Source organism: Ahaetulla prasina, chromosome 1 (assembly GCF_028640845.1).
Source record: "Ahaetulla prasina isolate Xishuangbanna chromosome 1, ASM2864084v1, whole genome shotgun sequence".
Taxonomy (NCBI): Eukaryota; Metazoa; Chordata; class Lepidosauria; order Squamata; family Colubridae; genus Ahaetulla; species Ahaetulla prasina.
In genome coordinates this window covers 363,098,776-363,124,349 of record NC_080539.1, presented here as the reverse complement: position 1 = coordinate 363,124,349, position 25,574 = coordinate 363,098,776, and the positions used below count along the sequence as shown (strand labels likewise).

At 41.2% G+C, this 25,574-nt stretch overlaps 1 protein-coding gene across 1 annotated transcript in view; it reads right to left on the bottom strand.

Moving 5' to 3' along the window:
- The window catches only part of TCF3 (transcription factor 3), a 133,305-nt gene that overhangs the window by 55,042 nt on the left and 52,689 nt on the right, over positions 1-25,574 (bottom strand). The window contains 3 exon segments of the mRNA XM_058163370.1: positions 588-652; positions 12,775-12,871; positions 14,316-14,389. Coding sequence (XP_058019353.1) covers positions 588-652; positions 12,775-12,871; positions 14,316-14,389 — 236 coding nt within the window.

The following is a 25,574-nucleotide window of genomic DNA, read 5'->3' as shown; positions in this document are numbered from 1 at the left end:
ACCACTGTATATAAGTAACTATATATCTATAGCTATAGATATATAGCTATAGGGATAGGGATTGATGGATGAGTAGATGGATGGATGGATGGACGGACAGGTAAACAAACTCTACTTGTGAAGCTACCCAGATCCTGATCAGAATTGGAAAAAATGAAAATGCTGCATTAGCAGGACTTGGTCTAGTCTGGCACATCTCTTTTGGATAAAAAGTGTGGATGGCAAGACTTAAGCTGGATCTGAAAGCCAGAGAGCTTCAGCAGTGAATTGTGGATTCCTCCTTGGAGGCTAAATGATGGCTCTCTCTTGTGGACTTTTTCAAATGGGGGTTAAATAGCCTCCCTCCCACTATTGGGGAATGATTGGCTGGGGAATTCTGGGAGTTGAAGTCCGCCAGGCTTAAAGTTGCCAAGTTTGGAGACCCCTGCCCTAGAGGAAAAGTGAAATTTCCTTATTCTGCTTGCAAGAAAGAAAACATTCATCTCTTCGTTCTAATCTAAGAGATCAAGACTTTGCAAAATAAGCCTTTAAAATGCATTTCAAATTAATTAATTAATTAACTAAAATAAAAGAGCAGCACTGCTTACCTGATTGATAGCTGGCATGCCTGCATCTCTTCCAAATGGGTAGTTGCTTCTTTCTGTACCTTTTCCTAGAGATGAACAATCAAAGAGACAAAAGTCTGTCTGGGGAAATATTAGGATAGTTGAAAGCAGGCAGGTGGTAGGGATTAACCCTCCATTTCTATTCACCTTCCAATTCTGTTGCATCTTTTTATCTGACACTCTCAAAACCCAATTCAACCTTCTAAAAGTCAAATCAGGGTTAAAAATAAGACACAGTTCAACAATATCTCAAGGCAGCCTGTTTATGTACACCCGGGTTCCCCAACAATGAGCACCCCAAGAGCTGGTGATAACGAGAATTTTATACCTAGTCTCACCTCCAATCTGTTCGGAGCAAATCGAAGTGTTAAGAAAATTACCCATAAATGGAGACGTAAGTCAGAATATAGCGAGAAAACAAAGGTTTTCCTGATATGTTGGAGCTTTGTTGGAAAGCCAACACCTTGGGATGTGCAACATTTTGGATCTGAAGCCAGAAAGTTACTTTGCAATGGTTGGCACATCCTTTAAAAACTGTATGTTTTCCCAGGCTTGTGTTGTTGCTGTAGGATTGCAGGAAAACATACATTTGTGTTTAGGACAAGGGTCAGCAACCTGCGACTCTGGAGCCGCATATGGCTCTTTCACCCCTGCTGCGGCTCCCTAATACTCAAAATATGTGTGTCACAACCGCCAATATGCGACACCTGCCGGCACGCGATTTATTGAGCTTTTCAACCCCCAGTAGGCCAACCATGGATAAATCCAAGAAAAGTAAAGTTTCAGAAGAAAACAGAACATTTAATTCAACCACATATGCTAGTTTTGTGACCACTCAAGAAATAGTCAGGCACGGGTTTTGTGGCTCCCGGTGTTTTCTTTTCTGTGGGAAACGGGTCCAAATGGCTCTTTGAGTGTTTAAGGTTGCAGACCCTGGTTTAGGAAATAGCAACAGCACACCCTGAAACAGTTTGTTGCATATCTGGATAACACAAAAGGATATTTTCCTGGCTGCTACATGAGTTCCCAAAAAAAAGACATGGCTTCTCAGAGGAAGCGCTGATGGGTGTTGCAGCCGTATTTGTGGCTACTCTTCAATTCTGGATTCAAATCATTGCACTTCCCTACCAACTGCCAATATCCCAGATCTTCTCAAACCAGTATTCTAATTATTATTATTTATTCAGTTTCTATAGCTGCCCATCCCAATGTTTCTCAGCAGCTTACAATTCAAAATCATAATTAAAACACTGGGAGCATTTTAAAACAATAAAAAAAAACCCATCCAAAATAAATATACGTTAGCAGCTGAGATATTTGGCGCGTTGGTAATAAAATTAAAATGAAATGAAATGAAATAAAATTAGTGCGTTTTTTTCTTAATTGAAAGAAGTAACCCTATAAATTTCTAGTTGAGAAGACCTCTCCATACTTCAGCTGAAAAGACCCCATCTTCTTCACATTCTAGCTGGAAAGACCCCATCCTCTCTATTTTCTGGTTGAGACCCCCACTTTCTCCATATTCTGAGAAGATCCTATCTTCTCCATATTCTAGGTCAGGGGTGTCAAACTCAATTTCAGCAGCATCAGGGCTGTGGTTGACTTCAGGGGGCCGGGTGGGTGTGGCAAATTGGGTAGGCATGGGCAACTGGGTGGGTGTAGCCAGTTCGATGCCACTCCCCAAACTGCTGACATGTTTCCTCTTCACATTGGGTAGACCGGGCCAATGCCATGCTGGCCGATCTTTCCTCTTTGCACTGGGTATACCAGGATGGCCCCACGAGCCAGATCCAACCACCTTGTGGGCCAGATTTGGCCTGCGGGCCTTGAGTTTGACACCCTTGTTCTGATGAAAAGATTCCATCTTTTCCCTATTCTAACTGAGAAGACCCCATTTCATATGGGAACTCTATGAATAGAATAGAATAGAATTTTATTGGCCAAGTGTGATTGGACACACAAGGAATTTGTCTTGGTGCATATGCTCTCAGTGTACATAAAAGAAAAGATACGTTCATCAAGGTACAACATTTACAACACAATTGATGATCAATATATCAATATAAATCATAAGGATTGCCAGCAACAAGTTATAGTCATACAGTCATAAGTGGAAAGAGATTGGTGATGGGAACTATGAAACGATTAATAGTAGTGCAGATTCAGTAAATAGTCTGACAGTGTTGAGGGAATTATTTGTTTAGCAGAGTGATGGCCTTCGGGAAAAAACTGTTCTTGTGTCTAGTTGTTCTGGTGTGCAGTGCTCTATAGCGTCGTTTTGAGGGTAGGAGTTGAAACAGTTTATGTCCAGGATGCGAGGGATCTGCAAATATTTGCATCAATAAAGCATTATAATTTCTGTGGCCCTGGGCAAAAGTCTAGATCTTATCCGAGACATGGATGAAGCATCTTGTAACCATACTTATTCCCTCCGCTAAAAAAAAAGAACACAAACCCAGTTCCCTCTATTATTTATTTAATCACGTTTGTATGCCAAATCTTATAAGGAAATGAAATAAAACAATTTTTCGGTGGGCCCCTTTATTCCAGAAACAATGTTTTATACACAGACAGGATGTTTATGGGGCCGAATGGACGTAACATTAGACGTCCATTTTACACCCATGGGAAAGAATGCACGCCAAAGTCACCCTCTCACTGATGTATACACACTCATACGAACCTCAGATTGCATTTATGGAGATAAGAATAAAACTGTTTAGTGTTAATTACCTTTTTTTTTTTAAAGGCAAGAAAGCCAGGATAAGGCAGATAACTTTGCTTTCACCAGTTTTCAGAATCTCCCCAGTATCTGCCTTCTTTTTCCTTTCTTAGCCCCCCCTCCTTCCCCCTCTCCAAATTAGCTTGCAGCCATCGATATTTCTCCCTACTTTTTAAGATTTTCATCCTTCAAGCAATGTAATCAGGGTAAGATGGCGTGCCAGTCAAAAATACCACAAGGATTCAAACCCAGCTTTTTCCTTCTCCAATGATCTCGCCAGGACTGAATACTGCAATCTCCCAACTGTTTGCTGGCTGAACCCCTTCATTCCATCTAATTCAAAGTTTGTTTTGGGTAGCAGCCAGTTAGTCTTGGTGGAGAGAGGGGGCTCAGAAGCAAGATCAGCCTTGGCTCTCGCCAGAACTTCTGACTCTCCAGCTGCCTTCCTACAGGAGGTTCCTCTGAATTATCCAAATTTCCGGTCCTCTTTTCTTCATCGTCCGCCAGCTTCATGGCATTTGTTTCAAGACCCAAAGGTGTTTCCCCCCCGCCCAAAAGGCAACTGGACTTGGTCTTTCCTTGAAGACGTTTCGCTTCTCATTCAAGAATGAGAGAACTGAGGAAGCTTCTTGGATGGGAAGTGAAACATCTTCAAGGAAAAATAAAGTCCAGTTGCCTTTTGAAAAAGCGCTTTGGGGACAACCACGACCTGTATAACAGAGGATCTCCATAGACATCTGTTCAAAAGCTTAAGAGGCTGTTAGACTTTAGCATATAAATGTGTCTCAGAGCTCAAATTATTTCAGCCACCGTGGGAGAACGGATGGCAGAACATGGGGTGGAGTGAAAAGGAGGATCAGCCAAGAATCCAGGGGTGAAATCCAGCAGGTTCTGGAGAACCAACAGCGGAAATTTTCAGCAGTTTGGAGAACCGGCAGCGGAAATTTTGAGTAGTTCGGAGAACTGGCAAATACCACCTCTGGCTAACCCCAGAGTGGGGTGGGAATGGAGATTTTGCGATATCCTTCCCTCAGGAGTGGGGAGAGAATGGGGATTTTGCAGAATCCTTCCCCTGCCATGCCCACCAAGCGACACCATGCCCACCAAGCCATGCCCACAGAACTGGTAGTAAAAAAAATTGGATTTCACCACCGCTAGAATCCCTGCGTAGCCATAAGAGAACAGAGTCCAGCCTCCTTTAAGTGCCGTTGACTCTTATCTAACTCTAAGCAGGTGTCCACTGTTAGTTGAGAAGATTCCTGTGCATAGGTTTTTAGTAATAAGAAGTTCCTTTGTATAAGCTTTTAGCAATAAAAGATTCCTGCGCATAGGCTTTCAGCAAAAAAATCAGTTTATTGAAACTTCATGTGTGAACCTGATAACTATTACTCCCATGTTGAAAACTCACACTAAAATAAATGTACCATTCACATGTGTAGGAATTTAGCACCCACCCCCCTCCTAGAAGATGAAATATTTTAGAAAATATTTAAAAAGGCAGAATATATTTCCCTGGATGAGAAATGGAGAAACATGTTTTAAAGACAAAGCAGCTCCCTGCAACTTCCTGCCACCCCCCACCTTTGTCAATGGGCCATCATCTGCATCATAATAGAACCCATCTAGCAACTGAAACTCACCACATGGTACCTGGGAAGATTACATCAGCCAGCAAGGCTAGCTAAGACCCCCACCCCCTGGGAGTCTGACAGCCAATCAGGGTACTCTTCCTGTGCCCCAGGAAATTCAAAGCTCAGAGAAAGCATAAAGCCAGGGAGTGCACAGGATCTCGCCCTTTTCTGTTCAGGAACTCAAGCCATGTGATCCTGACCACCATTAAACCATCTTTCCAAGCAGTCTCCATGTTTCCAGTGTCTTTGTCCCCACTTGGAACTGAACCCAGATGGATATTTCTTCCAACACATGAACGCAAACAGCTGGCTCAGATCCCCGGTTCCCATCTGGTTCGGCTGCCTGTTCTCACCATGGCCCACCACCTGCACCAGGAAGTCCACCAATCTCCCAGCAGATGCCCTTCAGAGGCAGTCATTCGGCCATCAAGGCCGATCCTGACTTTTCTCAAATATACACCGGTTGGAAAACCCAGCGGTGATATAACATTTTTCAATAGCAAACAGGCATTATGCCACGCACATTCCCATTCATTTGAGAGGCTTAGCATTAAGTAAACAGGAGGTCAAAAGGTTGTAGGGCGAAATCTTTTAACTGACCTAATTTTTTAAAAGCGGTTTAGGAACTAATTTTGCCATATGACTGCCCTCATTCTACTCTCCGCCCCCCTCTCACCACACAAAAATAGCCCCGGTGGTTTTTTTGCCACTCTGCTGACTCGGGTTAAACCACAACACAGAAGTTCAGGAGCCTTCGAAAAGCAAATGGCAAAACCTTTCCTTCTAGATTGGAGCTTCTATAGCTGTGCACAGGAATTAATCTTGACAAGATCAGGATGAGAGGGAAGGTAAATGAGTGGGGGAGGGGATTTTCCTCTTTCTTGGCTATTTTTTCCCAGGGGGAAAAAAGCACTTTAGAAATCTACTTCCTGGCTTAGTGTGAGTCCGTGTTATTTTATAATAATAATAATAATAGAAGGGACCTTGGAGGTCTTCTAGTCCAACCCCCTGCCCAGGCAGGAAACCCTATACCATTTCAGACAAATGGCTATCCAACATTTTCTTAAAAATTTCCAGTGTTGGAGCATTTACAACTTCTGCAGGCAAGTTGTTCCACTGATTAATTGTTCTAACTAACTTTCTTTTAATCAATTGCCATGTATTTGCTAATACGTCCAGGTTAATATTATTTTTGTGGCTAGGCATTTGTATTTTAATTTTTAATTTAATGTTAATTATTTCCCCCTTGGGTTCTGAGTGCTGCAAGGGACATTGCATGTCTCTACAATGAGTGAAGCCTTGTTTGGGTGAGACAAAATAGATACAGCAAGCACTTCTAATGCACTAATTTTCTCCTGTATTTTAGCAAAAAGGAATAAAGGAGGGGGCATGGCACATTGACTTAAGACTGTAGACCTTGATTTACAACCACAACTGAACCCAGAATTTTGGTTGTAAGCTGTTGTGGTGGTGGTTAAGCAGGTTACCACGTGACCAAATTCGATTTTATGACCATTTTTACAATGGTGGTAAAGTGAAGTCACCGCAGTCAGTAAGCGAACCACAGGGTTGTTAAGCAAATCCAGTGTATCCAATAGGAGGGTTTTTTTAAACATTTTCTGCTATAAAACGGCAAAAAATATCGTAAATTGCAGCCACATGACCATAATATGCTGCAACTGGACGTAAATGTGAGCCGGTTGCCAAGTTTATGCAGATTCCCTTGAAAATTCATAAACAGGAGAGGAAACCAGGCAATATAACTTTAAGACTGGAGAAATAAGCAGCTAAGCTAAATGGAAGTTGTCAGATTCTCTCATTACGACTCTATGATTCTTTTTCAAAAAGCCTTCGGGAGTAAATTAAAATACAAACTTATTTTTCAAATATGAATGAACTGGAAATAACAAAGGTCTAGCACACCAACCAAATCATGGTTAAATATGAAGAACAGTTGCAGGAACTGGGTATGTCTAGTTTAATGAAAAGAAGGACTAGTGGAGACCTGACAGCAATGTTCCAATATCTCAGGGGTTGCCACAAAGAAGAGGGAGTCAAACTATTCTCCAAAGCACCTGAGGGCAGGAGAAGCAATGGGTGGAAACTAATCAAGGAGAGAAGCATCTTAGAACGAACGAGAAATTTCCTGACAGTTAGAACAATTAATAAGTGGAACAACTTGCCTGCGGAAGTTGTGAATGCTCCAACACTGGAAATTTTTAAGAAAATGTTGGATAACCATTTGTCTGAAGTGGCGTAGGGTTTCCTGCCTGGGCCGGGGGTTGGACTAGAAGGCCTCCAAGGTCCCTTCCAACTCTGTTGTTGTTGTTGTTGTTGCTATTATTATTATTATTATTAAATAAGAAATCTGAATCATATAAGGGCCATTAATATACAAATTGCAGGTCATGGGTAAGGTCATCATTGAAAAAGGGATGGTCAAGATGGAAATTCCGTGAGGCTTTGCCAGCAGGGATTTCTTGATTTTGGCACACAACAATCCTGAATCCTTTCTGCAGAGTTGCAATACAGTTGAGGTAATGGCCCTAGCTGCATGCGTGCATACAGATACACATACACACAGAACATTCAGAGCTGCAACCAATGAACCAAATTAAAGCAAAGCTGCAGAGTACGAGAGACACACCAGCAACTTTAGGATATCTTTCTCCATTTGACAATGGATTTCATCAGGGAAGAACAGGTGTGTTCCGCACAGGCAATTCGTTCGGCCTACTGGGAGTTTACACACGGATGCCTTCAAATCAGAGCTGCTGCTCAGACATGACGCGAGGCTGGTGGGAGAAGAGAACTGCAGCCATCTCTCCTTCCTTGCCCCCTGCAACCATCTCATTTTGTAATACAGGTAGTCCTCGGTTTACAACCATTCATTTCAGAACCGTTTGAAGTTACTACGGCAATGAAAAAAGTGACCTAGTGCCATTTCCCCACATTTACGACCGTTGCAGCGTCACCATGGTCACGGGATCAAAATTCAGAGGCTTGGCATTTTGAATTTTCAAAATTTTTTGTGACCTTCTGAACAAGCAAAATCAACGGGGAAGCAACCATGTTTTCTAACTTATCAATGGCAATGATTCCCTTAATAACTGTGGTCAGAAAGGTCGCAAAACGGGGCAAAACTCACTTAGCTACTGTCCTGCTTAGCAATGGAAATCTGAGGCTCAATTATGGTCGTAAGTTGAGGATTGCCTGTATATTAAAAGCTGGTACGTTTTCAAGGGCCAGCTATTATAACAGCAATCATGCATCTGTTATTGCTTGATTTCAAGATGGTTAACACTATCAAAATGCCTAAAGAATTACTGGCTTCAGTGCCAGGACCTTCCCCGTCCCCCACTATCAGATAACTGGTACAGTCCTAGGACCTTTCTGTCTCTGCCCCCCCCCCCCTGATAATTCTTAGATCTGACCATTTAATTTTAAAATCATCATTGCTAACTTCAGGAAATTATGATGAAATCTACACTGCTGTAAGGGTGGTCAGTAGACGTACATATGAAACAGAAAACATGTCTCGTTCTATGCATGGATCAAATATATTCTGCTTGGAAAGCAGGTTGCCTTAGCAGGAAGGAAGTGATGTTGAATTCGACATGACCTGAGTTTCTCATAGAATCATCTATTACAATGTCCTTCCTGTCAAAGACTACTTCAGCTTCAATTGCAACAATACACAAACACACAATAGATTTAAGCTTAATGTTAACCGCTCCAATCTTGATTGCAGAAAATATGACTTCAGTAACAGAGTTGTTAATGCTTGGAATACACTATCTGACTCTGTGGTCTCTTCCCAAAATCCCCAAAGCTTCAACCAAAAACTATCTACCATTGACCTCATCCCATTCCTAAGAGGTCTGTAAGAGGCGTGCATAAGAGCCTATCGTTCCTGTCGTATTGTTTCCTTTCGTTATATCCAATTAATATAGTCATTACATACATACTCATATATATGCTTATATATTGTACAATTATTTCATGCTTATGCTTATATATACTGTGTGACAAAATAAAACAAATAAAATAAATAAATAAAATAAATTCTGATTGCATCTCTAAAGCACGTCTGTTTCAGGAAAGGGTTAAGAATTGTTAATAAGGAGACAGATTGGCTGGAGGGGGTGGGGAGGAGAGAAGGCAATTAATCCAATTAGTAGGTTGGAGAAATTCAGAATTTCACATCTACTCCTCATAGGCCTTATGCAGATACACATTTGTGAACTTTTTGACGTTTGTGAACTTTTGCGCTTAACTCCAGCAAAAGTAGAATCACGATCCAAACAAGCTTAACTTGGGTTCGCAATAACCATGGTTTTTTACTGTCTTCACCCGAAGGTAAGTGGAAACTATGGTTTAGCTTGCTCTGCCTAGTTTGTTGCTCGCACTAAAAGAATGATAGGCAAAGATACAAATTTGTTAATTCTCAATCAAAGAGGGAGAGAAGCTACCTTACCTGTGGGGATTTTTTTAAAAAAGTATGTTTAACTATGGTTGGCATTCATTGGCTCATCTACACAAAACGCTATTTGGTTGGCAGCTGACTTTCCAGGATCAATTAACCTATCTATCACTTTTTTCCCCACATGCTGCGTAAATGAACAGGCTCTTGGATGTTTCAACACACAATGGTTAACAAATCCTGGCTTAGCATTAGGTCAGGACGCAGCCAATGTAATCCTAGGCATAAGCACAACCCAACATTCCAGGATCTTGGCCAGAACACACCCCAACAGCTTCTGGTTCAAGAGGATTAAATTCCGGAAAAAATGCCAGGCCATCCCAGGGCAGCAGCAAGATTGGCATTCAGGAGAAAGATGCAAATGTTCTTTTGCGTACCCCTCTGCCCTACAAATGGCTAGCATGTCTCAGCTGGTGGCCAAACACGAACATGTGGATATTTTGGGGTCTGCTTCAAGGAACACAAAGGGTTTCCCTCCTCACTATGGCATTTGGAAAAAAAATGGGATTTTTCAAAACCAGTCATTCTATTAAGTGTATAATTCCTAGCAAGGGAACAGATAACATGTTGAGATTAAAGGCAGTTGGGAGGGAGGAGCGGAAGACTGTGAACCGATTAAAACCCATTGTCCAGGATGCACACCAGTTACAATGCTGGCTAGATTAGCAAGCTTAGCCCTGAAAAGGAGTTAATTGCTAGAAATAATTACTTGAAAGAGATCTACTCAGGCGGTTTGGTTTCCTTCCTAACAGTTAAATAATTCCCACCAACCTCTTTGCTTTTCTCCCTTACTGTTGATTAATTCACAAATACTCTCAGGAGGTGTGGGGGAGGGGTATCCGTTAAAGAGTACCTCAAAAATGTGAGCCATGTGGCTTTATGTGTACAAACACCCGCTTCCAAAGGAGAATATTTGTAGCTCAGGGTTGAAATGAGGGATCCTTGGTGCTGTATGAACTTGGTTGTTTTCTTGCAGACGTTTCATTACACAAACCAGATATTCCTCGACTTACAACAGTCTGTTTAGTGACCGTTCAAAGTTACAACAGCTCTGAAAAATGTGACTTATGACCATTTTTTTCACAGTTACGACCTTTGCAGTATCCCCGCGGGCAAGTGAGCAGAATTCAGATGCTTGGCAACTGACTCATATTTATGACGGCTGCAGTGTCCCAAGAGTCACGAGATCCCATTTTGCGACTCTCTGAGAAGCAAAGTCGATGGGGGAAGTCAGATTCACTTAACAACCGTGTTACTAACTTTACAACTGCAGTGATTTCACTTAACAACTTTGGCAGGAAAGTTCGTAAAATGGGGCAAAACTCACTTAGCAACATAAATTTTGGCCTTAATGGCAGTCATAATTCAAGGACTATCTGTAACGTCATCACTGTTGATGATGGAGGCGAGTTATTGGCCCCAAAGGATAGGGTGCGCAACTTAGGTGTCCTCCTGGATGAACGGCTGTCGTTTGAAGATCATTTGACGGCCGTCTCCAGGAGGGCCTTCCACCAGGTTCGCCTGGTTCGGCAGTTGCGCCCCTTCCTTGATCGGGATGCCTTGTGCACAGTCACTCATGCGCTCGTTACCTCTCGCTTGGATTATTGTAATGCTCTCTACATGGGGCTCCCCTTGAGGTGCACTCGGAGGCTTCAGTTAGTCCAGAATGCAGCTGCGCGGGTGATAGAGGGAGCTACGCGTAGCTCCCGCGTAACACCGCTCCTGCGCAGGCTGCACTGCCTACCTGTGGCCTTTTGGGTGCACTTTAAGATTTTGGTCACTACCTTTAAAGCGCTCCATGGCTTAGGGCCTGGGTACTTACGGGACCGCCTGCTGTTACCGCATGCCTCCCACCGACCTGTACGCTCTCACAGAGAGGGACTTCTCAGGGTGCCGTCCGCCAAGCAATGTCGGCTGGTGGCCCCCAGGGGAAGGTCCTTCTCTGTGGGGGCTCCCACACTCTGGAACGAGCTTCCCCCGGGTTTACGCCAAATACCTGACCTTCGGACCTTCCGCCGCGAACTGAAGACACATCTTTTCATTCGCGCGGGGCTGGCTTAAATTTTATTGATTTTAAATTTTCTATTATTAATTTTAAGGGGTTTTAGTTTTATATATTTTAAAGTTTTTTAGGCCAATTATAAAATAAGTTTTTTCATTTGTATTTTAATTTGTATTTTAATTGTATATTGTATTGCCTGTTTTTACTTTTGGCTGAGTCCTTCGGGAGAAGGGCGGTATAAAAATCGAATAAATTAATAATAATAATAATAATAATAATAATAATAATAATAATAATAATGATGATGATGATGATGATGTTGTTACTAGACTGGGTAGTGAAATGACTGGAAGAAAGCAACCAGACCCAGACAGCACCAAGGATCCCCTCACCTTCAGAAATGGCCTTGCAAAAAAAGCGACCCTGCTGGTTCCATTTAACTGGGGGCAGCCAGAAAAATTCTGTGTTAAACAGCCCTGCAATTCCTATGAACTAAGAATTCTGATTCTGAGCAAGATCGACATTTCCCATTCTTTTCCACACATCACACAAGGAAATCAGAAAATGGTGATGGCTCAGAGACAAGTCAAACAAAGACTAATAACCAAGGTGGTCAAGAAAGCATCATCAGAAGTAGGGGTGAAATGCTCCCGGTTCAGACCAGATCGCCCGACCCGGTAGCGATGGCGGCAGGTGGTTCAGAGAACCGGTAGCAAAAATCCCTGCCCCCGCTGCCCATGCCCAGCTGAGCCGCACGATCATCAGAGGGTTTTGCTGTTTTTTTTACTTTTAAAAGCAATTTCTCTTTGGCCAAAAAATGCTTTTAAAAGTAAAAAAAAAAGCCTCTGATGATTGCGTGGCTCAGTTGGGATTGTCAGAACCCTTTAAAAGCATTTTTTCTACAACCTCTTCAGCCGAAGAGGTTATAGAAAAAATGCTTTTAAAAGGCTCCTCTGGCGATCCCAGCTGAGTTCATCAGAGGTTTTTAAAAGCATTTTTACAACCTCTTCGAAGAGGCTGAAGAGGTTGTAGAAAAAATGCTTTTAAAAGTAAAAAAAAAAAAAGTTGGTCACGCCCACCCAGTCACATTCCCCCTCCCACCCAGCCACGCCCACAGAAACAGTGGTAACAAATTTTACATTTCACCCCTGATCAGAAAGTTGATGAGATGACCAGGAAGAAAGTAGGTTACATTCTGCTATCATCTATCTTTCTACTAAAATCAAACACGGCCAGTCCCATCAAATACAGCAGCCATCTTGCCAGTGGGTAGCGTTCCAGATGAGCAAAATTTTACAATGTCAAGACTTGCTCCAAGCAGGGAGACTTACCTACTATTCCAGACCCCAGGAATGATGACGAAGATATGCTGTTATGGGATGGCAGGTCCCTGTGTTCACTGTAGTGTGAACCTTCGCCATAACCCTGCTATAAGGGGAAGAAAAAAATTAGGATCCATACGCACAAAGTCATGAAGCACATTGCCTACCTGCTCCTATCTCAATCCACAAGATTATGGGTGTCCCAGAACCATTTCCAAATCAAAATACACTTTTAAAATTCAATTTAGTTGGATCTTATAAAGGCCAGCTATCTTGGGATGGATCAAATCAACTCCAACTGACTAGCAAACTGTTTCTATATACTCTCATTTTCCAATATTTTTTTTCTTCTGTTCAATCATGCCCGATTCACAAAGAGTGCCTGGACAAGTCCCTGAAGTTTCTTGGCAAGGTGTTTTGCCATTGCCTCTTTCCTATGTTGAGAGAGAATGACTGGTCCAAGGTCAACCAGCTGGCTTCTTGCCCAAGGCGCGGGACTATGATTCAGTCTCCCGGTTTCTAGCCCGATGCCTTACACCAGACTGGGTCTCGGCTGAAGCGGTGCACAAGTTAAAAAAGTCAACACATTTCCCTTAAGCCATGCTGCCTCAGGGTTATGGAGGGAAGTGAGGAAATCACCCAACCTCAGCACATACAGAAAGTCTCCATCATAAAAGACGGAATCCACCTCAGAGTTAGATGAGTTGCTTCTAAATTCCATAACTAAATAAATATGATATTCTCTAGAATAGGGAAGGTTCTGGAAAAACCATTCTCTTCACCTGCTATTATCGTGGGAAAGAAAATAAGTCAAATGTAGTTCAAAAAGATGGATGATTAATGTTGGAAGGAAGACAGATGAGACTCAAAAACAAGATAACCAAACATTTAACTGAGATAGCTGAACAGAACCTTAATCTCATGGACAATCTCTTAGTGTACATCAGCCATTCCATTAGATTCCATGGAATAAACCTCAACTTTGTTAAAATACCAATTCCTTCAGGCTCTGTTTTTCTCTCAACTACTTCCATTCCAGCAGATCATTTTATGATCTGAACTTAACTTGAACTGCAATAGAACTTTAAGAATTGATTCGTAAGCCTGTCATTTCCTCTTCCTTCTTCATCCCTTTTTTCTTTTTGTATTAGACTATAAGCTGAACGAGCAGCACCGATTTTACATTACTGTATGTAAGCAGGTCTGGGAGATTTAGGAGCTAAAGAGTAAGGTAAAGAATATCTTTCAAATATGATCCCATTAAGCATATGTGAGCAAGAAAGTTGTTGTTTTCACCTCATGCTTATTGATTGATTTCCTACAGGATATATGACAGGATGCTCTCAGGAAATAATTCCTTAAAATTACAGATTTGATTCCTCAAAATTAAATAGCAAGAATTAGGGTGAGAAGAAAGTTACTTTTCCTATATTTCCAGAAAAAATGGGAATTAAGATAGTTCACTTTCCCATCTCAAAAGACATATCTATAGACAAACCCCCAAAGATCCATTTGGGATCTTGCAGAGAACAGATCTTCCTGATCCTTACCCTGACTTGGTCAAACGTGGAGTTGTTCTGATCTCCTGTTGCCCAAGAACCTGAAGTCGGTCGCTCATCCAAACCTTTGGGGGAAAGGGTGGGGGAGAGAAAAAAACAAAGATTACTTTGATCTATAGGATCTTCAAAAGACAGACTCTCTCAAAGTTAACTCTTCCTTTCACAAATACAAAAATATTTGGATGAAAATCCCAAACCAACACTGACTTTTCCTGTTTTGCAAATTTTCCACACAGATTCAGCTTCAAAGGAGCCTCAGTTGATATGTTTGGCAAAATTGTGAGAGGGCAAATTTTATTTAATATGTGTAACACCTCAAGGGAGTTGTAACACACACAACTTACCTTCTCCAAAGTTGCTTTGGCTAGAGGAACATTACAGGAAAGGAGGTGGGAAAATTCAGTATGCTCAAATTATGAAGGGGAGTGGGTGGGAAGGAGACAGTTAATGGAACCAATTATTTTCTTTCTTAGCCAAACCTAACTGGTCCACCATTTACGTTCTAGAAGAAATTATAAGTGGTCCAGAATGATACATATTGGCGGCACCACCTTGGCGCCGCCATCTTGCCATGGCCATGTCACCACAGCCATCTCAGCGTGGCCACCTTGGTGCCACCATCTTAGCACAGGACAAATCACCATGGGAAACTCACTCAACTCGGTGTGGCATATCCCTTTGTCAACCACAACGTTGCAACAGGCTGTGTCTCCAGATCTGGGTCCAGCCTCCAGCAGGCTGGCAATCTGTCCCACACAGAGATGGTAGTGCCGAGATAGCCATGCCGAGATGGACATGGCGACATGGCCATGGCAAGATGGCCGCGCTGAGGTGGCCGTGCCGAGATTTCACAGACCCTTGTTATCATCAACAAGGACCTTCCTCTTTCGTTGATATCTCCATCCAATTTCAGCACTGACTAAACTTTATCTGCTCCCAGATAGGAAATGTGGATCCCAAAAAGCAAACCGCCTTTCCCTGAAGTCTGAAGAAATGTTGCAGCAAAATAGACCTCTTTATTTCTCATCCACACAGAGATTTAATTCCTCGTGTTTGTTATGGAAGTAGCAGCACAGCTGCAAATTACAGATTCTGGGAAGTGGCTATGGACATCCGCTTGGGAGAAGCTTGCTAGATCTCGCTGTAGTATTATATACATTCACAAACACTATGAATTGTCCATTCCAACTGAAAATTCTGGGAATTTTAGCCCCGACGCATTTTGAGACTGCCAAGTTGGGGAAGGTCCAACTCAAATACTGACAAAGTACAAGAAGAATCAAGAATGTACTCCTGGCTTCCCTTCAGAGGAAGATGGCTTAAGATGAGCTAACTGCCTTTTGAAGAAGCTATTCCACTATTTTTGCTCTCCTTAGACTAGAGCAGCCCCTCCCTCTCAAGCTGCCAAGTGTTTTTGTATGAGAACAGGGTGAATTCTGCAAATAAATAAATAAGCGAAGTCCCTACGAAATAGGATGGCAACTCTATGCTGGTCTTCTCCCAGTGAACAGCTTCAGGCATTTTTTAATATGTCAGAAGACCGTTTTAGTCCTATCGTAGGAGATGACCAGGCTGAGCTCCAGGGAGGGGGGTGTCAAACATGTTATCAGTCTCGAATCCCTTCGTGCCCACAAGAGATCTAAGTCCAGCCCCGCCTTGAATTCCACTGAATCTTATCTACTGCCAATTTGCTTTAGTAGCTCAGATTCTTGTAGAAAGCTTTAGCATACAATAAACCTATGTATTCCTTTGAACTGCCTGGATTTCCTGATTTCCTTAGCTTCACCTCTGCTCTGATACGATTGCAAATGTCCATGTCCAACCTATTACGGGCAGGGAACGTTTTGTGTGTACAATGGGTATTTTTCGTTTCCAATAGGATGTTTCCTTTCCTTGACTAACGCAGGAATGAGAGCTTTGGAAATCAGCCAAGACCAAGATGGCAAACCAGCTTCATTTGGAGACGGTGTCCATCTTAGAACGATTCCTTTAATTTCATCTCATGCTCAGATAGTAACTACAGCTCTATCATCATCACAAGAAGGCTTTGAAGTCCAACTCTACTATGTTTGTATACGTGTGTTTTTTTTAAAGCATATTATTATGAGAAACACACCATCTTTTTCTCTCCTTCCCTCTCCCTACTGTTCATTTAACCAGAAATTTCTTTCAAAATTACATGCTTCCATTCCGAAGCCTTTTGTGTTAATCATTTCCCCGGAGAATTGGTGTTTAATTGCTGTCTAATTTGCATAATTATGCATATTAATCTCCACTCCTAATGAATATTCATAACTCTCATTTAGAGTTTGTTTTCTAATAAAAAAAAATTCCAATGTGATTACGTTGCAGGATTGAGGCTGGCGGTGGAAGCAAGATGCTTAATGCAACTAACGAAAAACACCAAAAGTGCTACCTCTTCTTCCCAAGGCTGGCAATACTGCAAATTTTGCTCTGCTAATGTTTTACTTCTTCCTTTCCATCCTGCTCTTTCAGAAGGGTATCAGCTGTGTTTTCTGAAACTGGAGGGGGGTGATCAAACCGAAGTACGTTCCAGACAGATACACACAAAATTTAAAAGGTAGGAAAGGTGATAACGTTCAAAGGCTGTTTACAAAATTAACAGAATAACCAAGTTGGAAGGGACCTTGGAGATCTTCTAGTCCAACCCCCTGCTCAAGTAAGAGACCCTGTATACCATTCCAGACAAATGGTTGTCCAATCTCTTCTTAAAAACCTCCACAACTTCTGGAGGCAAGCCATTCCATTGATTAATTGTTCTGTCAAGAAATTTCTCTTTATTTCTAGGTTGGTTTTCCTCTTGATTAGTTTCCATCCATTGCTTCTGGTTCTGCTTTCAGGTGCTTTGGAAAATAAGTTGACTCCCTCTTTTTTTGTTGCAGTCCCTCAAATAGCAATAGCACTTAGACATATACCGCTTCATAGTGCTTTTACAGCTCTCTAAGTGGCTCAGAGTCAGCATATTGTCCCCAACAATCTGGGTCCTCATTTTACTGACCTCTGAAGGATGGAAGGCTGAGTCAACCTTGAGCCAGTGAGAATCAAACTGCTGAACTGCTGGCAGTCGGCAGAACTAGCCTGCAATACTGCATTCTAACCACTGCGCCGCCACAGCTTTTCCAAATATTGGAAGATTGATCCTTTGTTTCTCCTAGTCCTTTTCATTGAACTAAAGGTAAAGGTAAAGGTTCCCCTTGCACATATGTGCTAGTCGTTCCCGACTCCAGGAGGCGGTGCTCATTTCTGTTTCAAAGCCGAAGAACCAGCGCTGTCTGAAGATGTCTCTGTGGTCATGTGGCTGGCATGACTAAACATCAAAGGCGCATGGAACGCTGTTACCTTCCCACCAAAGGTGGTCCCTATTTTTTTCTTGCATTTTTTACGTGCTTTCAAACTGCTAGGTTGGTAGAAGCTGGGACAAGTAACAGGAGCTCACCCCGTTACATGGCACTAGGGATTCAAACCGCTGAACTCCCAACCTTTCGACTGACGAGCTCAGTGTCTTAGCTATTGAGCCACCGTGCCCCTTTTCATTGAACTAGACATACCCAATTTCTTATTTTTCCACCTGCCCAGGTCTTCTGTTAGCAAAAGGATCCTGCCCCAAGGAGTTGCAAAGCGCATAACACGGGGAAGAAATACAGAAATAAAGGAGGAGTTGGGATCCATGTCCCTTTTCTGGAAGGGACCTATAATCAGCCACTGTGTTCAAATGAAGTACTCAAGCTTAAAAACAATGTAATTGAAATACGTAAGGAAGCACAGGAGGTAATGTTTAAAAAGAACACAAAAACCCATTTTTATATTCACTTAAGGCTTTTTTTAAAATGAAAAGTACTCAGAAGCTATCTAGGGTTCTGTGAAGAGAAGATGCCGAATCTTGTTTTAGAAATCAATGGAGATGCTTTATGAATTCAAATCAAGGTGATATGACTGACTTTCCCACCTTGGAAATGAGTATTTGTTAAATTTAGTTATCAAAATACCTAAATTTAGATATCCATCTCAATATCCAAATATCAATCTGCCTCTGCAAAGCATAAAGGTAATTGAAAGTAGGCAGATGACCAGGTAATATGGGGCATATCTATTAAAGGCCAAGGTTTCACACTCCCACTAAATTTTCCACAATGGATAACTTTTCTTTTCATTTCATTACTATAAATCTTTCTTCCCCAAGCCATCTCAAGGTCTTAGGAAGCCACAAATAACATGGATGCACCAATTGGCAGAGACAAATCTAAAAGATCATCTCAAATCAATTCAGAATGTTTCCTCTTACAATAAATACATTATACATTAAAGGCATCGTCCTTGACCTATGATCTATGACCAGAGATTGCTCATCATGGTTGTAAATCTTGATGGTTGGCAAAACAATTTTACAACCTTTTTTGAAGCGGAAATAAGAGAATCCACAATCATTACATCAGTGGTGAAATCCAAATTTTTTACTACTGGTTCTATGGGAGTGGCTTGGTTGGTGGTGTGGCTTGGTGGGTGTGGCAGGGGATGGATACTGCAAAATCTGCATTTCCACCCCACTTCAGGGGAAGGATACTGCAAAATCTCCATTCCCACCCCACTCTGGGATCAGCCAGAGGTGGTATTTGCCAGTTGTCCGAACTACTCAAAATTTCCGCTATCGATTCTCCAGAACCTGTCAGAACCTGCTGGATTTCACTCCTGCATTACACAGAACACCATGGTCGTTAAGCGAACCAAAGATTCACTATGGGCACAGTTCCACTGAAAATCAGAAGTACTGACATGCAGTGGTGGTTTTCAAATTTTTTTACTACCGCTTCTGTGGGTGTGCCTTGGTGGGCATGACATGGCTTGGTGGGCGAGGCAGGGGAAGGATACTATAAAATCTCCATTTCCACCCCAATCCAGGGGAAGGTTACTGCAAAATCCCCATTTCCTCCGATCAGCTGGGCCTCGAGAGGCAGAGAATAGATGGGGGCGGGGCCAGTCAGAATTTTTACTATCAGTTCTCCCAACTACTCAAAATTTCCGCTACCGGTTCTCCAGAACTGGTCAGAACCTGCTGAAACCCACCTCTGCCGACATGACTGTGGTGTGTGTGTGTGTGTGTGTGTGTGTTAGTCCCATTTTCTGGGTGTATTATGAATTTGAATGATCACTAAACAACTGGTTGTAAGTCAAGAACTAACTGTAAGTTTCCTTAAAATGAAATCTTTAGTTCTGCCTTAAATGGTGTCATTTCCATTTCTTAAGATAGCTACCAATCTTGAAAGTGTAAAATATTCAAATATTTGAAATATTCAAATTTCACACTTCATAAGGCATTCACCAGCTGAAGGAGATGGTTTGTCCAATTAAACTGGAACCTACAAACTCAGTTCTGTTCAAAAAGATTCAATGTTTTGCTGAGCCTTTTCATTTTTTTTTAAAAAAGAGAAGAAACATCTTCCCTTGTGCTATGGGACCAATGGGGAAATGCTCACAAAGAGCCCTCTAAACTCCAAAATAGAGTAAAAACATAAATATTGCTAGGCACGCTCTATGCAGCCAGATATACATGCACATTGTATCTTCATGCAATTTAATATTTAATGCAATGACGTAATACAATGCAACATAAAAAATGTCCACATCCGTTTTTGCGGTTACAGAAGCTTTCCCCAGCCTCTAGGTTTATTTTACTACATTTTCCATCATCCTTAGCCGGCACAGACATGTTTCAACATATCTGAAACACATCAAGATGGAGGACAGATTAGAGTACCAGATTAAAACCAAGAGATTTACATTCAAATTCTCATTTAATCACAAAGCTCATAAACAATTGGGGGCAACCCTACATGAGGACTCTCTGGAGGAAAAGGAGAGCATTAACTGGAATAAAAATAAAAGGAACAGGAAAATAAACAGCAGATAATGCTTTCAGCTTGCCAAAACTTCCTAAAATAACATTGCATGTTATTTCCCAGACTGGAAGGGATAAGAAAACACTCATTCTCTCTCCCTCCCCCTCCCTCCCTCCCTCCCTCTCTCTCTCTCTCCCCCTCTCCCTCTCTCTGTGCCCCTGGCTTCACCCATCCCCATTCCATTAATAGAGTTATTAAAATGGGGGGGTGGAGATAGAAACTCTATAGATTAATTATGCATTTTAATAACCCCACTCATGAATATTCATGAAGCATTCTGTGCTCATGTTCTAATTAAAATATACTAATAGTATAAGATGTAGCTGTCAGAAAGAGAGAACATTCTCTCTCCCTGCCGCCCCCCCCCGGTCCGTCATTTTTTTACACTGGAGTAGATGCAGGTAGGTACAGACTGACTTCACCCAGTGACCCACAGCACAGATAAAAATATCTCACCGAAGTTCAACATTAAAGACATATTTAGGCAGGGTAAAAAGGGAACTTTAGGTAGTAGGCAAATATATACACAGACACACACACAAACAAACTATAGTGTTTAATTTTTTTGAAAAAAGGAATAACAGCTGCACGTGCTCTTGCTGAAGGAAAGAGTTAAGATTAGGGTCAAGTGCTTGTCACTATTTGCACGCGCAGAGAAAGCCTACTTCACGTGATACAGAGTCTCTGCTAAAATTTTGCAACAGAATGAGAATGAATTGTACGAAGTCAGGTTTGATGACTCAGGGGAGAGAACAATCAATCAATCAATCCAAATAGAACTGGAAGGGACCTTGGAGGTTTTCCAGTCCAACCCCCTGCTCAAGCAAGAGACCCTATACCGTATCAGACAGGTGGCTGTCCAGTCTCTTCTTTAAAACGTCCAGTGATGAAGCACCCATAACTTCTGAAGGCAAGCTGTTCCGTTGGTTGATTGTCCTCACTGTTAGGAAGTTTCTCCTTAATTCCAGGTTGCTTCTCTCTCGATTAGCTTCAATCCATTGATTCTTGTCCTGCCCTCTGGTGCTTTGGAAAATAGGTTCTCCATCCTCAGTTTTTCAAAGTTCAGAACTTGGATTGGTTCAACCAGTCTGTTTGCATGGCACTGAAGAAATGGTGCCCAATTGCACAGGGAGGCAGAGATGATGCAGGATGGCTATTTAACCATGTAAGGAAGTAGCTAGGTAGAGTAAACCAGTACAGTCAATCAGTAAACCTCACGCCCCACTCCCGGCCATCCCAAATTGTGAGCCATCATAAACTACAGGGTGATCCAGCAAGCTACTGATCTGAAGCCCCACAACTTTAAGTGCCCCAAATCTTGTATTGATTGAACACTAGGAATAAGGTTTTCTTGCCTTGGGCAAAGAAATTCGCTGAATAATAATAATAGCAATAGCACTTAGACTTATATACCGCTTTACAGTGTTTTTATTTATTTATTTATTTATTTATTTATTTATTTATTTATTTATTTAGTCACAACAATATATGTAGGTATCATACAAAAAGATTATATAGTATATAAACACATATATGAGTAAATATAAGGAGGTATAAGCATATATATATATATATATATAAGCATATATATATATATATATATATATATAGGTCTTTGGTTGTTCGGGTTTTCTCCCGTGTAAAATTGGAAGTGTCTTGGCGACGTTTGAAGTCTCATTAAGTCATCTTCAGGCTTCAGCCGTGCTTCTGGGAGCAATGAGCACGAAGCTGAAGCCTGAAGATGAATGAGACTTCGAAACGTCGCCAAGACACTTCCAATTTTACACGGAGAAAACCGAACAACCAAAGACCTATATATATATATATATATATATATATATATATATATATATATATATATATATATATATATATATATATATATATATATGTCTTTGGTTGTTGGGTTTTCTCCGTGTAAAATTGGAAGTGTCTTGGCTCAAAGCGTCAGCCAAGACACTTCCAATTTTACACGGAGAAACCCAACAACCAAAGACCTATATACAAACACCGTGAAAACCTCAGAAAACAAATATATATATATATATATATATATATATATATATATATATTATAAAATTGGAAGTGTCTTGGCGGCGTTTGAAGTCTCATTCGTCATCTTCAGGCTTCAGCTTCTGGGAGCAATGTGTGATCGCAGCTGTTTCTTCCTTTTAACTGGAAGAAACTTCCTTTTAAAGGAAGAAACAGCTGCGATCACACAAACAACCAAAGACCTATATATATATATATATATATATATAGATATATATATATATATATATATATATATATATATATATATATATATATATATGTCTTTGGTTGTTGGTTTTCTCCGTGTAAAATTGGAAGTGTCTTGGCTCAAAGCGTCAGCCAAGACACTTCCAATTTTACACGGAGAAACCCAACAACCAAAGACCTATATACAAACACCGTGAAAACCTCAGAAAACAAATATATATATATATATATATATATATATATATATATATATTATAAAATTGGAAGTGTCTTGGCGGCGTTTGAAGTCTCATTCGTCATCTTCTTCTGGGAGCAATGTGTGATCGCAGCTGTTTCTTCCTTTTAACTGGAAGAAACTTCCTTTTAAAGGAAGAAACAGCTGCGATCACACAAACAACCAAAGACCTATATATATATATATATATATATATGAAGAAGAAAAGAAAAACAATAGGACAGGAACGGTAGGCACGTTTGTGCGCTTATGCACGCCCCTTATGGTCCTCTTAGGAATGGGGTGAGGTCAATAGTAGAAAGTTTTTGGATAAAACTTTTAGGATTATGGGAAGAGACCACAAAGTCAGGTAAAGTATTCCAAGCACTGATGATTCTGTTACAGAAGTCGTATTTTCTGCAATCTAGATTAAAGCGGTTGACATTAAGTTTAAATCTATTGGTTGCTCTAGTATTATTGCAATTAAAGCTGATTATTATTATTATTACTATTATTGCAATTTACAGCCCTTGCTAAGCGGTTTAGAGAGTCAGCATTTTGCTCCCAACAATCTGGGTCCTCATTTTACCCACCTCGGAAGGATGGAAGGCTGAGTCAACCTTGAGCCTGGTGAGACTTGGAACTGCCAAATTGCAGGCAGCCGGCAGTCAGCAGAAGTAGCCTGCAGTACTGCACTCTAACCACCACACCACTGCAGTTCATAATATCCCACAAAGAATGTTTTTAATTCATATCTTTAATTAATCCATAAAGGAGAGTTGAGAGAAAAAACAAAAAAAGGGAGAAGAAAGAAGGGAAGGAAAAAGAGGAGTGGGAGGCGGAGGATGGAAGAAGAAGGATCTCCTCCTCCCCTCTGGTTATTTGTTCCCATTCCATCCCACCTGAGCCAAACAATCTATAAAAGTTCAAAATCTTTTACCTCTTGGGGAGAGGAAGGAAGTACAATTTTTCACTAATTTTTTCTATGTGTACACACCCAAACTCTAGCATGTAGAACACAATGTTCTTGGATGTCGTAAAACAAAAGCCAAAACTTAAAAGGTCATGGGAAGGAGGTGGTGAGACCCAATGTTAGAATCCTTTTGGTATCCAAATGCACCTAATAATAATAATAATAATAATAATAACAATAATAATAATAATAATAATAATAATAATAATAATAATAATAATAATAATAATAGAGTTGGAAGGGACCTTGGAGGCCTTCTAGTCCAACCCCCTGCCCAGGCAGGAAACCCTACACCATTTCAGACAAATGGCTATCCAACGTTTTCTTAAAAATTTCCAGTGTTGGAGCATTCACAACTTCTGCAGGCAAGTTGTTCCACTGATTAATTGTTCTAACTGTCAGGAAATTTCTCCTTAGTTCTAAGTTGCTTCTCTCCTTCTAGCTTCTTCGAGGAAGAGGGGAATAAGGGATGCGGTAATTTGATTTGAAAAAGAGGTGGCAGACGGCTGCCATGATAAACACTTTCATAATAAGCCGCTTTTGCTGCCTAATCAGCCTGAGAATCAGCCTGGGACAAGCAGACTGCTGAGTGAGATTTGGAAAAATCAATGAAATTAGTTGACTGATAATTAGCTTTAATTCTCATAGCAAAATTGTTTTCCCACTAGCTGCCCACAACAGGAATGCCATTCTCCCACAGACAAGGATACCCATTTCTCTGAACCATGCTTTGCAAAAGAGGAAAACACATTCGATTGCATGGACCCTGGAGAGTCAATTCCCACGTGCTTTTAAACTTCTTGGGAGGTGTATTTTTATCAGGCCTTTCTGACATTCATCAAGGCAGCATGCAGAAATTCCAAAGCAGTAAAATAAGAATCGCAGTCTAAGCTGTAAGATTTTTCTTTGTCTGAATGGTGAGTTATTAGGACCTACCTTGCTATTGGTTCTAATTTAAATTTAATGTTACAGGCAGTCGTCAACTTACGACCACAATTGGGATATAGAATTTCTGCTGCTAAGCATGATGGTTAAGTGAGACATGCCCAATTTTATGACCTTTTTTGCCACTATTAAGTAAATCACTGCAGTTGTTAAGTGAATCATGAGGTTCTTAAGTGAACTGACTGACTTTGCTTGTAGCAAGCTGGCTGGAAAAGTCACAACTGGTGATCACAAGATTCTGGGATGCTGTAACCCAGTCAACCTGGTCCCTACAGCCCACTAGTGGGCGTTCCAGCTTTCATGGTGGGCGGTAGGGGTTTTGTCCAATACTGAAGCACTTTCCTTTTTTTAATTTAATTGACTTTTTAAAAAAAATTCATAGCATTATTTAAAAACATTTTCATTAGGTTTTCATAAAATTCTCTGTGACAATTTAAATTTCTGAAAATATACTATTTGAATCACCCGCGTAAAAATGTTTAGTTCATGTTACATAAGTGAAACTAAATGGCGCTATAGTGTGACCGCAAAGAAAAGAGCCTCGTCCCAGAATAGCTCATGCATCTCCCCCCACACCACCCAGCTGTAACAGATAAGCAGAGCTGGTAGCCGGCGCCCCCCCACCAAACCCAATCCACGATGCGCGAGAGTCATGCGCAGACAACGATACATAGCACATTACTGTGGAACTGGTGGGCTGTTAGAAAATTTTACTACTAACAGAGATACAAAAGTGGGCAATAGGTATAAAAAGGTTGACTACCCCTGCTGTAACCATTGGAAATTCATGCTGGTTACCAAGCACTCAAATTTTGATCACATGATTGTTGGGAGTGTTCCAATGGTCATAAGTTACATTTTCCAAAGCTGTTGTAACTTTGAGCGGTCACTAAACAAATGGTTGTTGAGTCAAGGACAATTAGTAATGATAATCTGCCTGGAATTCTTGGAATCGAGTGGCA